Raw genomic sequence first — 15,096 nt, 5'->3', positions numbered from 1 at the left:
CTGGCTGTTGCCAGGGACTGGGGAGAAGGGACTGGGGAGAGGAGACAGCAGAGGCGCTGAGGTTGGCCAAAGTACTGGCAATTAAACCATCAGCTCTGTTGGGCAGAGCTGGGGCCGGCTGATTAAGGACTGGCCATTGCTGTCCTAAGAGAGGAAGAGCTGCTGCCCCAAGTTGCCACAGGACCAAGCGTAGGCTCAGTGGCCCCTGGGACAGAGAAGCCACAGTGAAGGAGCTTGGTTTAATGTGAAGCTACGGCTGAGCCTCTGACCGCGGCCAACTCCAGGAGCCCCAGCTATGCCTCTAAGATGCCACAGAGGCAAAGTGCCTGAGCAGCTGCCCCAGGGAGGCTGGCTTTGGACCCCACACCTCTCTTCCCCATCTTCCAGCCAGCCCTTTCCCAGACTCCTTCCCCACAAACCCTCCCCTGCCTCTCAGCAATGTCTAAAAGTCTTCCATTCAATCCTTGCCCTTCCAGTCTAAGGCTCTGGCCCTGACTGGCCTCAGACTGTTCTCAGCCACAGAAACCAGTGAGGGAGTAGGTGCGGGACCCTTTCCCAAGGATGGCCTTTGAGAGGTGGTGGGGAAAAGGAGGAAATGGAACAGAGAGGGAGTGAGGGGCAGCCAAAGGCTGCTCTCTCCCAACATCACCTCCTCAGCCCTGAGCTCCTCTGGGGAAATGAACAGGGTGAAGCTTGGGCCCCCTCGACACCCCTGCCCTTCTGAGCCAGAGGCAAGGGGACCTGAATCGGAGGCTGACCATTTCTCCAACAGTGGCCCCTCAATGTGGGAGCCCTCGTACGAGTCAACTGAGGTGTCTTGAAAGGGCCTGGGGCAGCAGGAAAGATAGGGCCGGTACATCATGGAGGGATGAAGGGCCAATGAGGGGGTTCCCTTTTGGGTGTGGGCCTTTTACCCTGAGGAGAGGAGGTCTATCCAGGAGTAATGGGGGTTTAGCCTGTAATGAAGGGTGAGGTGGCAAACGTAATCCAGTCTTCAGTCTTCTAGAAGAAAACCTTATTTCTCTCTCCCTCTTTCCAAACACCTGCCCCACCATAAACTCTCCATAAAATGGAGATACTTGGCTATATTCAAAGGGTGAAAATTAAAAAGAAATACAAAGCGAAGAATTCTAAAGTTCCTTTGATCTGTAAAATTATTCACCTGGCAAGAGTAAGGAATCAATGAGTTGAAAGATTATAGGAGAGAATCTCACTATGTGATATGAGCTTGACAAGGGAATTTGTGAGTGCCACCTTCCAGTTTTCACGTGACCAGAGGGATAGATGGCTTAAATCAGAGCAGGAAGGATTTAGGGCAGACTTCTGGGAGAGCGTTTTTGCATCTAATAATCATAAAGTGCATATAAGCAAGTTATCAAAAGGGATTAGGCCTCTGTTCCACCGCTGCCTTGAAGACCAGCCACAGTTCGTTCTTGATTTGCAGCATTTGCAGTCCCAGCCCCCACTGGCTGTGGCTTCTGCTTTAAAAATATGTCTTGTACTCAAGGAAGCGTAACAATTGCCACACAGTGTCATATCTTCAGTGATACCTGCGTTAGCCCCAGGGGCTTAGCAGCAGCAGCATTTGGAATCAGTCAGCAGTCAGGCAATGTCAGCATTGAAGGTTGTATTATGCATGCAGCACTGTGGGAAGAGCAGTAAGAAATAAAGATAGAGCATCTCTGAGCTGACGAGTTCATTCGGTAGAAAAATAGTAACGGCAACAAAACCACCATTACCTTCAATTTACCTGCCATTTTAAAGTTATTAGTAGCAGTCCCTGAGCGAGGGTCACTGCATTCAGGTGTGCATATTGTGTATAGAAAAATGTGAACAGCACTATCTAGAGTTGTGCAGTGCACAACCTGCCCCACTATTCATGGCAGCCATGCCACTCAGAGAGTCTCAATTAAAGCTTTACAGGTGTGGAATTCTTTTTACATTTTAAGTTGATTTCACATCCATTCGGCCCTTGTGACAGTTTTATGAGATTGCAGGGCTAGTGTAATTTCCTCCAGACGACAGATGAGGAAACCAAGTTCCCGAGAGTTGCTGGGACTATTCTACGTTAGCAGAATGAGATTAGGACCCAGAACTGGTAGCTCTTGATTCAGGACCATTTCTACCAGCCAAACTCACTTAACCCAGTGGTCTAGGGACACATCTGGGATGCAAGAGACAGGCTATTGGGGAGTCACTGGGAGCTGAGAGGGACTCAGTAAAAGCCTCCTCTTCTCTCCTCCCCTCGTATCTGGTCTCCAGCCTGGCCTCACCAACCCCGCTCCAATGACCAGCTTCCCTTCTTCATGCCCTGCCTCTCCACCCCCAGATTTGAGCGGGAGCAGAATGACACGTTCATCATGGAAATCCTGGACATTGCTCCATTCACCAAGATGCGGATCCGAATTGACGGCCTGGGCAGCCGGCCCGAGTGGTTCCTGGAGAGGGTAATGTGGCTGGGCCCTCGCCCTCCCTTCCACCCACTGCCCGCCCCTTATTCCTGCTCATTTGGGTTGTCAGTGGACCTTGTTAAAGTGCAAATGTCACCTTAGAGGGTTATTACTCATACCTGGCCCACAGAATCCCATATGCCCTTCGTGTGAATTAATCAGGGAACATAGTTTTATTTATTTGCCTCCAGTCAAAATTGAGTAACTGGCAGAGAATACAGTGTGCCCTGCTAGTGCAGTGTGGGCAGAGACCAGGTAGGCTTCCTGGAGGAATCAAGTCTGGGGGAGCAGTGGTAACTCCTGTGCTGGGGTTCAGTGCCGCTGTGACCACAGGTGGCTGCCTCTTTTTCCATCTTGGGTCATCGTCTCATCCCTTGTCCACCAAAAGCCATCTGTCCTGCATCCCCTCAGGATCCTACGCTCCTGTTCAGCCTTGAGCAGATTTTTCCTGAGCCAACAGTATGGTCCTCCCGCCAAGGACAATCTGGCAGACTTCAGTACACTGTTTCCAGGGGTCTGTGGCTGACAGTGTTTTGGTTGTTCTGTTTTTTGGTCATTCATTCAGCAAACATTTCTTGTGCACAGTGATAGGCACCTCTCAGAAACATATTTAGAAGAATTGTTTGTTTCCAAATTCCCAAACTAGTCACAGTGGGGGCTTCAGACCCTGTGACAGGCCCACGGGGCAGGGTCTTTGTCCTGGAGAGGGCCCTGTCCTCCTGCCTCAGGTCTAAGTTGGAAGAACTTGTCTTGGGGCTAGGATTGTGGGTCCCTGGGGTTCAGACCAGGGGATTGCATTAGTGGGTGGGCAGCCGGTAGAGGTGAGGGAGGGGGTTCCTGTACTGGCCCCTCTCACCCAGATCCTCCTGAAGAACATGAACACTGGAGAGCTGACCATGTTCTACTACGGAGACTGGCTGTCCCAGCGGAAGGGCAAGAAGACCCTGGTGTGTGAGATGTGCGCTGTCATCGACGGGGAGGAGATGATGGAGTGGACCTCCTACACCGTCTCGGTGAAGACCAGTAACATCCTGGGTGAGTCAGGGAGGTCCTTCCCTTCTCCTGTGCCCGCCTCCCACTGACCCCGCTCCTCCTCATATTCTGGCTCAGGCCCCGAGCTCTGGTCAAGGTATTGCTCTCTGGATGGCCTTCCAAAACTTAGTCAATTCAGCTCCTTTCCACAGTGTGTCACCTTCTACCTGGACCAAGTGTCCTCCCAGTGACTTGGCTCTGTCCTTCCAGCATCAGGGAAGTGGGGAGAACGTCACTGAGCAGTATGGTCAGTGCTTTTGAAAACGGTGCAGGAGCTTGGCTCAGAGGCCCTCTGTCCTCCTGACGCCCCTCACCCAGGTGCCGGACATCTCAGATGCCCTTGGATTCCTTCCCACATCCCTGCGCTTGGCCACCATCTCCTGTGGGCCAACTTTGGCCTGGGCGCTTAGGCTGGAGATAAGCTCCTGAGCCCGTGTGTGTCTGACGTCCGAGTGGAGCAATGACAGTGAGGCTCTGGCAGGGGTCGGCACGGGTGCTAGGGAACCCAGAGGAGGGCGCCTTATCAGGCTGGAGATCAGGGGCAAGGGTCACGGAGGGCTTCCCAGAGGTGGAGCCAAAGTCCGGCCCAGAAGGACGAACAGAAGCCAGTGAAGCACATGCGACAGCAGAGGAAGGGCCTTCTAAGCAAACGTACTAGCAACACAGAGACCTGCAGCTCAGAGGGAAGCAGTGCCTCCTTCCTCCCCTCCCCTACACCAAGCCTGTTCTCCAGGAGCTGTTACGAGTCTGACAAACTCGCTCACACTACTTATTAATGGCTGGGGAAGGAGTACCATGATGGCTCTGGGAGCTTACATTTTCAACAGAGAAGCATTCAGCCAAAGAGATGAAGCTCTCATGGTAGCACCTCATGCATGGGGTCAGTCCAGCTGCCAAAGTTTCTTTTCGGCCCCTCTCTTCTTCCTTTTCTCCTCAGAGTGAAGCCTTCACTCTCTTTGCTTAAAGTTCCAGTGTTCACATGTTTTCAAGCCCCTCATCCCTTCATGATGTGCTCTCAGGAAATAATAAGTTCATTGATAACTGCAGGGCGTGCATATCAGCAAAGCTTCAAGGGGTCACCTCTCCCAGAAGCCTTTTCTTTTCACTGGGGTCAATACCTCTGTTTGGCTTAAGCACATCGTGTGCAGGTCCTGTGTAGAATGTCAACCAGAGGCAGATTTGGGAACAAGGGGCTTTCACATTGTGCAGGAGGGGGTTTATTTCTAAACTGTAAAGCCAGTCTACACGGCACACCTTTAAGTATTTCCCAGCACTAGGTAAATCCTTGTACCAAACCATTCATACTTGCTAACCAGGACTCCAGTCAGCCCGACAGCATTTACAAGGCACAGAGATAAGAGAGAGAATAGAATTGGAGACACTGACCAGCCCTTTCCCGCCTCACCCCGGCCTCGTTCACTCTGAAGTTGCCCGTGTGCACCCCTGGCTCCTCCCAGGGTCCTGGGAGTGAGGCCAGAGCAAGAAGGCTGTGATTCAGAGCGGGCGGCACCCAGAGCCCTTGCCTTGTGCTCTCCCAGGAGCGGGCACGGATGCCAACGTGTTCATCATCATCTTTGGCGAGAACGGGGACAGCGGGACCCTGGCCCTGAAGCAGTCGGCCAACTGGAACAAGTTTGAGCGGAACAACACCGACAAGTTCAACTTCCCCGACATGCTGAGCCTGGGCCACCTCTGCAAGCTGCGGGTCTGGCATGACAACAAAGGTAGCTCGGGCTCAAGGTCAAGGTCAGGGTCGGGGTGGGAGGGCAGGCCCCAGTTCTCCTCCTGAGCCTCTCCCCATCTCCCAGCGTGGCAGGGAACCTAAACAGTTGATTGTCACCATTTTGATGCTTCCATCAGTTAGAAAAGCCAATGTTTCTGGACAAATTTTAGTTCCTCCTGCTCCCTGCCCACCACCTTGGGGTAATGAGTGGCTTTTAATTTTCTGTGATGTCAGGGCATTAATTCTTCTTAGTTCAGACATAAAAATTAGGGAAAAATTAAGATTATATCACCAAATTCACTTTCCATGGATTTTCAATAAAAATTATGCTTGTTGGTTTATAATAACAAGTTTAAAATTAGTCGAATTCACTTACAAATGTAAGTGATGGGATAGGACATAAGCCAAGTGAGAAATTTATTTTAAACTTCAAAATATCTAAGGAATGCTTTGTTGCACCTGTAACTGTGATGAAGTTCATGTTCAGAGTTTCTCTCATTGTCCTTTTGTTGTCTTTGGGCCACTCTGACCATTTTTTTCTGGCTTTGGGCCTTTAAGTTATATGTTATGTGATTAGAGAAGAGTTGTTAAATACTAAATTTCATCTCCTTGAGACACATTAGTTTCTTAATTTATGCTGTTCTAACTCACCCTCTTGTCTTCCGTTGAAATGAACCTCGACAAAGCTATTTGCTCAAAGGCTTCTCCAGGCTTTTCTGAGTCCAGCACAAGTGGCCCAGAGGAGTCGAGTATTGCGTTTGTCCTTACTTCTTCCACATCCTCACAGGGGACCAATATATCTGCCACGGTGACTGATGGAGCCTGACTTGGCGGCTTTAGCATGGGTTAAACGGCTGAGTTTTTCCTCATATCATGGGATCAGCTCTGATTAAGCACAGAGAAAGTACTCAGTCTTCAAAGTATAGCCATAATGAAGACTCACACAGCCCTCAGTTTTCAAATCTCATTGCACCCATTCAGTTATTCATTAAGCAAACATTTACAGCAGTCACCTAGTGCTCTGTTAAGTATTAAAGACACAAACATTCGATCCGTACAACAACCTTGTGAATTACTACCACAAAAGCACTTTATTATCTCTCTTTTCTACAACCAAGGAGTATTGCAGCCCTGTGAGGTTTGACTGTCTTACTCAGGACCACAAGAGGGAGACACAGAAAGATAGGGACACAGCCAACACTCAGATCTGGGTCTTCTGGTGCCAGATCTGATGCCCGTTCTGGTACACCATGCTGGGTGCCAGCCCATCCTGCCAGTCCCATTTTGCACCCTCACCCAGCCACTGTGCCAACTGGTCAAAAAAAGAAGACAAGGCAATGAGGGCAGCTTCTTCTATCTCTGTCCACTCTGTCCCTCATAGATGTTTATTACCAGAGTGTAAGGGGAGGGTGTCTTATCCAGAAAAAGGTGCAGTGGAAGGAGATGCTTCTTCCTCAGCTGTCCATTCAGGTGCCATTGTAAGTCTATGAAAAGAAACGTGCTTGCACAACATTCTCAAAATATCCCTAATGAATCTCTCCTCTTTCCCAAGAAGGAAACAAAACAAAGACCCTTGAGTTCTTTCTCTCTCTCGTAATCCGTTATGGTTGTTTTAGAACTAGTAGCAGCTTGGCTGGTGGTTGAAAGTCTGGCTTAGTAATAGGAGTCAGATTTATTAAGATCGTCTTCTGCCCTAGAAAGTTCATAAGATCAGGATGAGCCACTGCCCATGACACTCAACAAGTAGATCACTACATCCAGACAATTACTTCAGTGTTGGATCGGGCTGCCAGTGGCTCAGTAAGATCACTGAGCCCCATTGTGTGTGTCACTAGAAACCTAATTAGAAGGATTTGACAGATCAGATTGATGAGGGTGGGTGCGGATGGGGTCTGTCTACATGAACATCCATGTGTACCGTTTCCTGTTGTAATGTTCTCACCAGAGGCAAACCATTGTTTAGGAAGTGTATTCCCAAGAAATGTGCCCTTGCCTTTATCAGAAGGAAACATGTTTTACCTCTGGGCTTCCAACTCTCTGCTGGGCTACTGACACACAAAGTATAACTCTTGAGGGCAGGGGCCATGCCTCATTCATATTTATCTTCATAACTGCCTGCTAAAGAGCTTCTGGCACAGTGGAAACTTGCTAAATCTTAACCTAGTTGAAACTCTACTCCCTTACCCCCAAGAGAGAGCTGAGAGATACCAGGTCTTTAATTCTGTTCTTCCACAGCCCGTACCTCAGAAGCAACAGAGAAGCAAAGGGATTAGAACAATGGGAAGGAAGAAATATTATTCCCAGCCAGTCTGAACAATCCCCTCAGGGTTCAACCACATTGATGGGGTCAGAGGTCCCTGATCACCTCCTGGCCAGGCCAGAAAATTAGGTAGGGAGGAACTTCATGTAGATCCTGATGACTACCCTCCCTTTTCCAAGAAAGGAGGACAATGTCAGGGTCATTTCTAATATGAATGTTTCACTCACGGGGCTGGTGAGGGTGGAGGGGATGGCCAGGAAGACTGAGGATGCCTGTGTTAAAGACCCCAATTGTGCAGAAACACTGAACAGTCTTTGGAGCCATGTAGCTGTCCAGGGTACTTACTTCTCTGATTATTCTCAACCCTGGACGCTGCTGCCTGTTTCCAGGGTTCACACCCTGGGACCCGTCTGTTTTCAGGCCTGTTATAGACCCCTCGAGCTTGGTAAGATGGTACAAATTATCATACAGCCCACCCTCAGTTCATGGCAATAAAAAGAGAGAATTGCTGATCCGAGATCAGAGCTCATCTCTGTCTCCAGCCTTCAGAGGCTGCTATCTCCAGCTCCATCTTATCCAACTCCACCTGACTAAACATTTGAAATTTTACTAGTTCTTTGACCCTTGGATGACTTCTTCTGTTGCTGCCATACCTTAACTGTCTGCCTTCTCCTTCCATCCCAGACTTTTTCTCATCACAAACTTAGAAAGTCCTCTTGGGAATTCCTGCTCCATGTTGTACCCCTCCTTCCAAACTGTCTAGGAAAGCAAAGGCTCACATACTTGAGAAAAATGTTCCTGAAAGTCAAGAAGTAACATTTCAGAAGTCAAAGTTAATGTTTGTCTTTAGTGATGTCTATGTTTCCCCTTTTCTTTTTTTTCTCCTCCTGTCTGACATGTCCTCTCCCCAGACAACATGAGCCATTCAGCTCCTCTACTCCTGCAGTCCTAACAGTCCCTAATTTTTATATTGATTTCAGTCAATAAATCAAATGCAGTTGATTCTCATTATTCTCAGGAGTTATGGTCTATAAAGTTGCTGCAAACACTGAACCATTGCTCCTGGGGAAAACACAAAGTTAGGTTCCTGCGAGCTTCTAGTCACAGCATTTTCATCAGCCAATCAATACATAGCCTTCTTTTATGTGTGTTCCTGTTTAAAGACATTTCATCTAATATATATTGTTGATTTATTAACAGTGAATTCATAGCCAACAACACTAAAGCTCATGCCTAGAGGAAGGTTATGTAACAAATCTATGTTCTCTGTAAGGCACATCACAGCCTTTTGCACTTAGAAACACTAGACAGCTCTTCAACACTATGCTTAGGGGGCATTTTAAGCAGCAAAATCACACACACACACAAAAAGCACTAAATAGACCACAAAAGGGACCCTTGTTTATAGTGTGAGAACTGAAACAAGAAAGTAGAACATCGTTTTGTTTAACCTCCGCTGGCAACATGTGCATCAGGAAGCTCAAATTTTTGCCACTCTCCACATGTCCATGAATGACTGAGAAAGCACTATGAGTATTGATTTTAGGGTTACAAATAAATTTTAGCAAGTAGGTGAATTTGCAGATATGAATATGCAAATAATGAGGTTCAACTGTATCTGACTTTGAAGAAATGATATTTAAACTAAGATCTGAAGAAGTAGACATTAATAAGACCTGAAGGATAGACATAAAATGATGTGTGGTGTTTGCTAAAAATGGAGAAGCATTTTTGAGGCAGAGTGAATAGTAAATATAAAAGCCCCAAAATAGAAATATTGATATGTGCCAAAATGAAAGAAGAATTCCAAATGACTGCAAAATAGGGAATGGGGATGGGAGCTAGAAAGTAGACAGGAACCAGGCCATGCAAGATATCATAAGCCATATCAATGATTGGGACTTTATCCCAGCTGTCCTGAGAAGCCATCAGAGGATCTCAGGAATGGTAGTCACATGGGAAAGATTATTGTAGTGTCTGTGGAGGATAGGTTAGATGGAAATAAAACAAATATCAAAAGACTGGCTAGGAGATAATGGGAGATAATGATGCCTTGTACAATGAAGGTAGCAGTGGGGAATGGAGAAAATATGAAAAGATTCTAGAAAATTTTAAGGCGGAGGACTTATTAAAGTACTATAAGAAGGAAACTTGTAGAATAAGAGTGACTGAGAGCAGATTCCTGAGAATTCCAGCATTTGAGATTAGGTAATAGAAGGGAATAAAAAGGAGGAAGAGGAAAAGGGGAGGAAAATGAGTTGCCTCAACATTATTTATTTCCAAAAGGGAATGTGTTTGGGGAGATGGACCCTGTCTGGGGAACTACATAACATTGAGGATTGTTCACTGGCCATGAAATCCCAAGATGTGGTGTGTTGGTTCCTGATGCCATAGTTTCCTGAGCAAAAATTTAATAAAGGAAATATGAAACCACATTTGTTTTCAAATAGCAAAGCAATTTAAACTATTTAAAATGTTTATTTCTCCCTAGCAAATTCCCAGAATCCCTTGATGAGAAATTTGTTATGCAGCCAAACATTTAAGTCACTGTAACAGGGGGAAAGAAAACCTTCTGTCATTTATGGATTCATGTTTACAAGGCAAAAATGTTCTTGCCTGCTAAGTACTCCCCACCTGCCCCCCACACCTCGCCAACAGACAAAATGTCAAAGAACTTTTCTCACCTAGCCTCACCCTCTCTGTTCACTGGTCCTTTTTATAAGGTGGAATTACCTTTTTATTCTTGACTGCTTCAATCCTTCCGGAGAATGGTGTGGTGCATATGAATTTGTAGTAATGAGAAATCTCTAAAGTGAACTTCCATTAAAAAGGTTTTCTTTTCACTTTCTTCTCTTTCCTAGCTCTCTAAACCTTGAGGCCAGCCCTTGTTTAAATTTTACCTGGCATGAAATAACTTACTTTTTCTTTTGGCTGAGCTAACAATCATTTATAAATAGATACCCAGGGGATGACTTTTGCACCTGAAATTTCCTTCCCCCGATAAATTGTTATGCATCCTTCAAAATCCATATTAACTACTACTTTTTTTTTTTCATGAAATGGAATTAGATGCCCCCTACTTGGCACTCTTGAACTGTTTATATCTCTATTTGTAGCACTCACCATGCTGGATTATAATTGTCTTGCCAATTAACAAATGGCAGATTTTGAGTCTCTAAAGGGTAGAGACCTTGTCTTATTCAATTTTGGGTTCTCAGTGCCTTGCACTTAGTAGGTATTTAATAATTATGTGACCAAATGACTAAATTTATGTCAAACATCACCTTGTAGCAGCCTCTGGATCCTAAATGGATGTCTCCAGAATGCCATTCTTTTCCAGACTTCCATGGAGATCCCTTTCTCCTCTCTAAGAGTTTGATAAGTCTCCAGATGCAGCACATCCTATCAGACACTCTTATTAAAGCATTTGTCATTCTCTAAGGGCGGATTTAGTGGGCTGAATAATGTTCCCCCTGAATTCTTGTCCAGCTGGAACCTCAGAATGTGAGCTTAATTAGTTAAGGATCTTGAGATGAAATCATCCCTGGATTTAGGGTGTTTCCTAAATCCAATGACTTCTGTCCTTATAAGAAGATGAGAGGACACAAAGAGACATATAGAGAAGAAGGTCATGTGAAGATAGAGTCAGAGACTGGAACTAGAGATAGCATCTCACAGACATTGACTGCCAAGGATTGCCACAACCCAAAGCTAGGAAAAGGCCAGGAGTATTCTTCTTTGGAGACTTCAGAAGGGCCATAGCCCTACTGATACCTTGTTTTCAGACTTCTACCCTCCAGGGCTGTGAGGGAATAAATTTCTGTTGTTTTAAGCCAAGTTTATGGCAATTTGTTACAGAAGCCCTAAAAACCTAACACAGTAGGGAAGGTCCTTCTGGGGAATAATGAAGACTTCCTGAGGGCTCCAATTCAGTCACCTCTTTGCAGCAAAGAATCTGCCTAAGGACTTGCTGCTGGTTGGAAAAATATTCAAGGCCATTGGGCCAAGATAAAACACACCAAATCAGAGTCCAGTCCCATCAGACAGCCTAAGGTCAGTGGGATTAACTGCAGCAGCTTAAAGTACAGTGAGGCAAGGTGATCCAAGGTTATAATTCTTGGGGTGGTGTCAAGTAGAGATTTGCTTGACAGATTCATTGCTCTTAACCTTTGCAGCTGGGGTCTCCATAGCCCTGCAGGCAGTTCAGTGGTAACTGGGGCTCAAAAGCCAGCTATTCTTCTAAGCAGGAAAAAGAGGATAAATCTAGAGCTAAAAGGCATCATAGACTAGCTTCTGTTTCCACTGTATGCTTGTCATTTCACTCCAGCCACTGAGACTTCTTCCTTGTGACTTAACTCCCAACATGCACCCTGCCATGATTACATCTCCCTGTTTATGATTAACAAGCTCTCTTATGTACTCACCTCCTCACTGAAATTTCTTCCTATTGCCTTACCTTACTTAAACCCCCTCCCCAAAAAATCACCATGTTTGCAACGACATACTTGTTCTCTGTCTCTTACTTAACTATCAGCTCCATGCGTACCATTCTGTCATATTCATTGCTCTTTTCCTAATGCCTATCACATTGCCTATAATATAGTAGGAACTTAATACAGGATTTATTTATACCCTGTTTCAGTCCCTGAGATTATCCCTGTCTTTTTATGCCTCAGTTAGAGGGAACCTGGATTTCTCCTAATCAGAGTTTTCCCTTGTGTCTTCTTACTTTCAAAAATTGAGATCTGGCCATGAACCTCAGGGTCATGAGCAGGTCCTCTAATACCAGTTTCCTCCACCCTCTTTACTCTGTACATATATCTAGACTTTCTCAGCTTTCTTGATGCATTTTTCTTCTTTGGGAAAACGCTACAGCCAAATCTTTCTACTTCATCACTGTCAAAACCCTGTAAGAAACAGGAAACTGCTCAGCACCACGGACAGCTCTAAGCAGGTCCGGCCATCATTTGTTGCTATGGTTTAGATATCATGCTCTTCAAAGAGCTTGATTTATCCCTTGGATAGCCCAAGATTCTCTGGTTGCCTTGACCTCATAATGGTTCTTGAGTCACTGATGTTATCCTCTTCCCTTTGTAAGCAAATTAAGTGATCTTCTCTCCAACCAGACTTTGGATCTGAAAGCAGGATCCTATCATTGTCAGGGAAAGAAAGATTTCTTTGTCCTCACTGAGCTCAAGTGGTTGGGATGCTAAGGTCCGGAGAGGAACAAAGTTCTATGTCTAACTTTCTCTTTATAGTAACTTCTTCTCCAGAGATGAAACTTTAGATGTTAATATAAGTTAAGACAGTTAAACATGTTCTTAACTTCTCTTCATGACACATTTTTAAATATTTAGTTTTAAAATATTCAACCTGCACTATGCTTCCCTTGCACAGAAATTTATAAGGACAAATATATTTTGTTTGAGAGTATTCCACAAAAAAGTTGTGGATGCTTGAACAAATGCTGTATTGAGAGGTTACAAATGTTTAATTAACAGTAGCATAGCAATCTTCTCTTTCCTTAAATCTACCTTTCCATCTTTTTTTTGTTTATCCAATAGTTCTTTTTTATGAAAAATGTAAACATGCACAAAAATAAAGGGACTAGTTTAATAAACTTCCACATACCTGTCACATAGATTCAACAATTACAATTGTCTTACCTGCTTTATTTACCCTTTTAACCTTTTTTTCCTTTCCTAGTTTCTTTTTGGATGCTGAAAGATATAAAATAAAATCCTAAACCTCGTGTCATTTCACCTAAACATATGGTATATTTCTCTTTTAAAAGTGGATATTTTCTTGTGACATCTCAATGCCGTTATCTCACTTAACAATGATTTATTTATGCCATCCAATTTTCATTCCATCTGCAAATTTCCTTAATAAGACATTAAGAATGTCTTGTACTTTTGGTTTTATTTGAATCAGGATGCAAACAAGGTCCACATACTATATTTAGCTGTTATGCTTCTTTAGTCTCCTTTAAGGCAGAGCAGTACTTAATCCCTTTATTTCTTTTTCATGCCATTGACTTGTGGAAGGAACTGGGTCCAGTGATATATAAAATTTCCACACTCTGGATCTGTTTGCTTCTTTGTAGCATCATTGCTTCCTTATTCCCCATATTTCCTGCAATCTGGAAGTCAGTTCTAAAGGGTTGATTAGATTCAGGCTCAAGTTTCTTTGGCAAGACGACTTTATAGATGGTATCAGGCCTACTTTAAAATGGGATCTGTGTACTTCATATTACATCACAGCCATATCACGCTTACTGACATTGACATTAAATGGTGGATCCAGGGGCTGTCTTCTTGATTTCTCCATTGTAAAGTACCCCCATCACTCTTCATCTAATAGCTTCACCTGGTGATGATCAATTAGGGTTACAAATAATTTTATAACTGTTATCTCTTAGCCACTTATTAGCTAGAATTCTTTTGTTAAAAAATTGTCCCTCAGGCTATTTAATTACTGTGAAATATAGCTCGAAGAAAATCGTGATAAATGATTAGCTCTTCCCTTTAATTCCAGTTACCCAGATAGCTTTTACAATACTGAACAAATTACAACAGATTTTGTAAAGAGTTGGATTCTCTAACAGTGGGAGATTCAAATGGTTCCCTATTGGTTTGTGGTGGAGACCATCCAGCTGGTGCTGGCCGCACAGCTAGCCATGCTGTAACTGTGGGTCTGTTTACTTCTCTGCTGTCTTCACCTTAAAAAACCAGCCACATGCCATCAGCCTGCCCAGAACGGCCTGTTTCCTTGTTTAATAGGTTCTTAGTGGAGAAAGTCATGGTAGAACCCCTGTTAATCACTTCCAACATTTCCAAAACAAGGCAACTAAATGAGCAGTGAGCATGAAGCTGAGGATGAAGCTGCTTTAGTCTCAAAGTGGTTGGGGGTAGCCTGCTATTTACCATGGAATAGGTTTCTTGGCGGAATCTAACTTGCAAAGAGAATCGAAGTTTGAGTGAGACAATGCTGTGCCTTCAGAGAACATGGGAAAGGGGGACGGGACACAGGGGGAAGGAGCAACCTGTCACCAAGCACCAGGGTGATCTGAGCCATGTAGGCTCCTTCTCTGGTTGTCTTCACCCCCTGCACTGGGGCACTGAATCACTTGTGGATAAAGTTAAAGCCAGCACAGAGTCCACCCTTCCCCTCAGCTCCCTGCTTTCCTCTGTCGCCACCCTGCCTGGAGCCCAGGAAGTATAATTCAGGAGTGAAACCTGCCTAGGATGTAGAGCAGGGTGAATAGCACATTCCAGCAGTAGAAATGATCTCACGATGACCCATCTCTCCAGTTAATGTCATCCCCCTCCACTAACACTCAGGCACACACTCACACACTCCAATTCTCATTGATCCCCATTGATCGTTATTGCTCTGCTGTGATGACAGGATGAAAGGCCATCATCCTGGAGTCAGAAGAGATGACTCTGTTCCTGATACATTAAGCAGTAGTTCCCAAGATGTGGCTCTGGGACAGCAGCACCAGCATCACCTGGGAATGGATTAGAGATGGAAATTCTTGGACCCCACTAAAAACCTACTGAATCAGAATCTCTTGGGGAGGGTCCCAGCAATCTGTGTTTTAAAGAGCCCTCCAGGTAATTGTGAAG

The 15,096-nt window shown here is 45.0% G+C and overlaps 1 protein-coding gene across 1 annotated transcript in view; it reads left to right on the top strand.

Annotated features, from left to right (window-relative positions):
• The window catches only part of LOXHD1 (lipoxygenase homology PLAT domains 1), a 152,179-nt gene that overhangs the window by 125,708 nt on the left and 11,375 nt on the right, over positions 1–15,096 (top strand). Inside the window, exons 35-37 of the mRNA XM_064480296.1 lie at positions 2,330–2,447; positions 3,311–3,485; positions 5,021–5,206. Coding sequence (XP_064336366.1) covers positions 2,330–2,447; positions 3,311–3,485; positions 5,021–5,206 — 479 coding nt within the window. The remainder of the gene's footprint in view (positions 1–2,329; positions 2,448–3,310; positions 3,486–5,020; positions 5,207–15,096) is intronic.

This window comes from Camelus dromedarius, chromosome 28 (assembly GCF_036321535.1).
Source record: "Camelus dromedarius isolate mCamDro1 chromosome 28, mCamDro1.pat, whole genome shotgun sequence".
NCBI classification, from domain to species: Eukaryota; Metazoa; Chordata; class Mammalia; order Artiodactyla; family Camelidae; genus Camelus; species Camelus dromedarius.
This window is presented reverse-complemented; position numbering and strand designations above follow the sequence as displayed.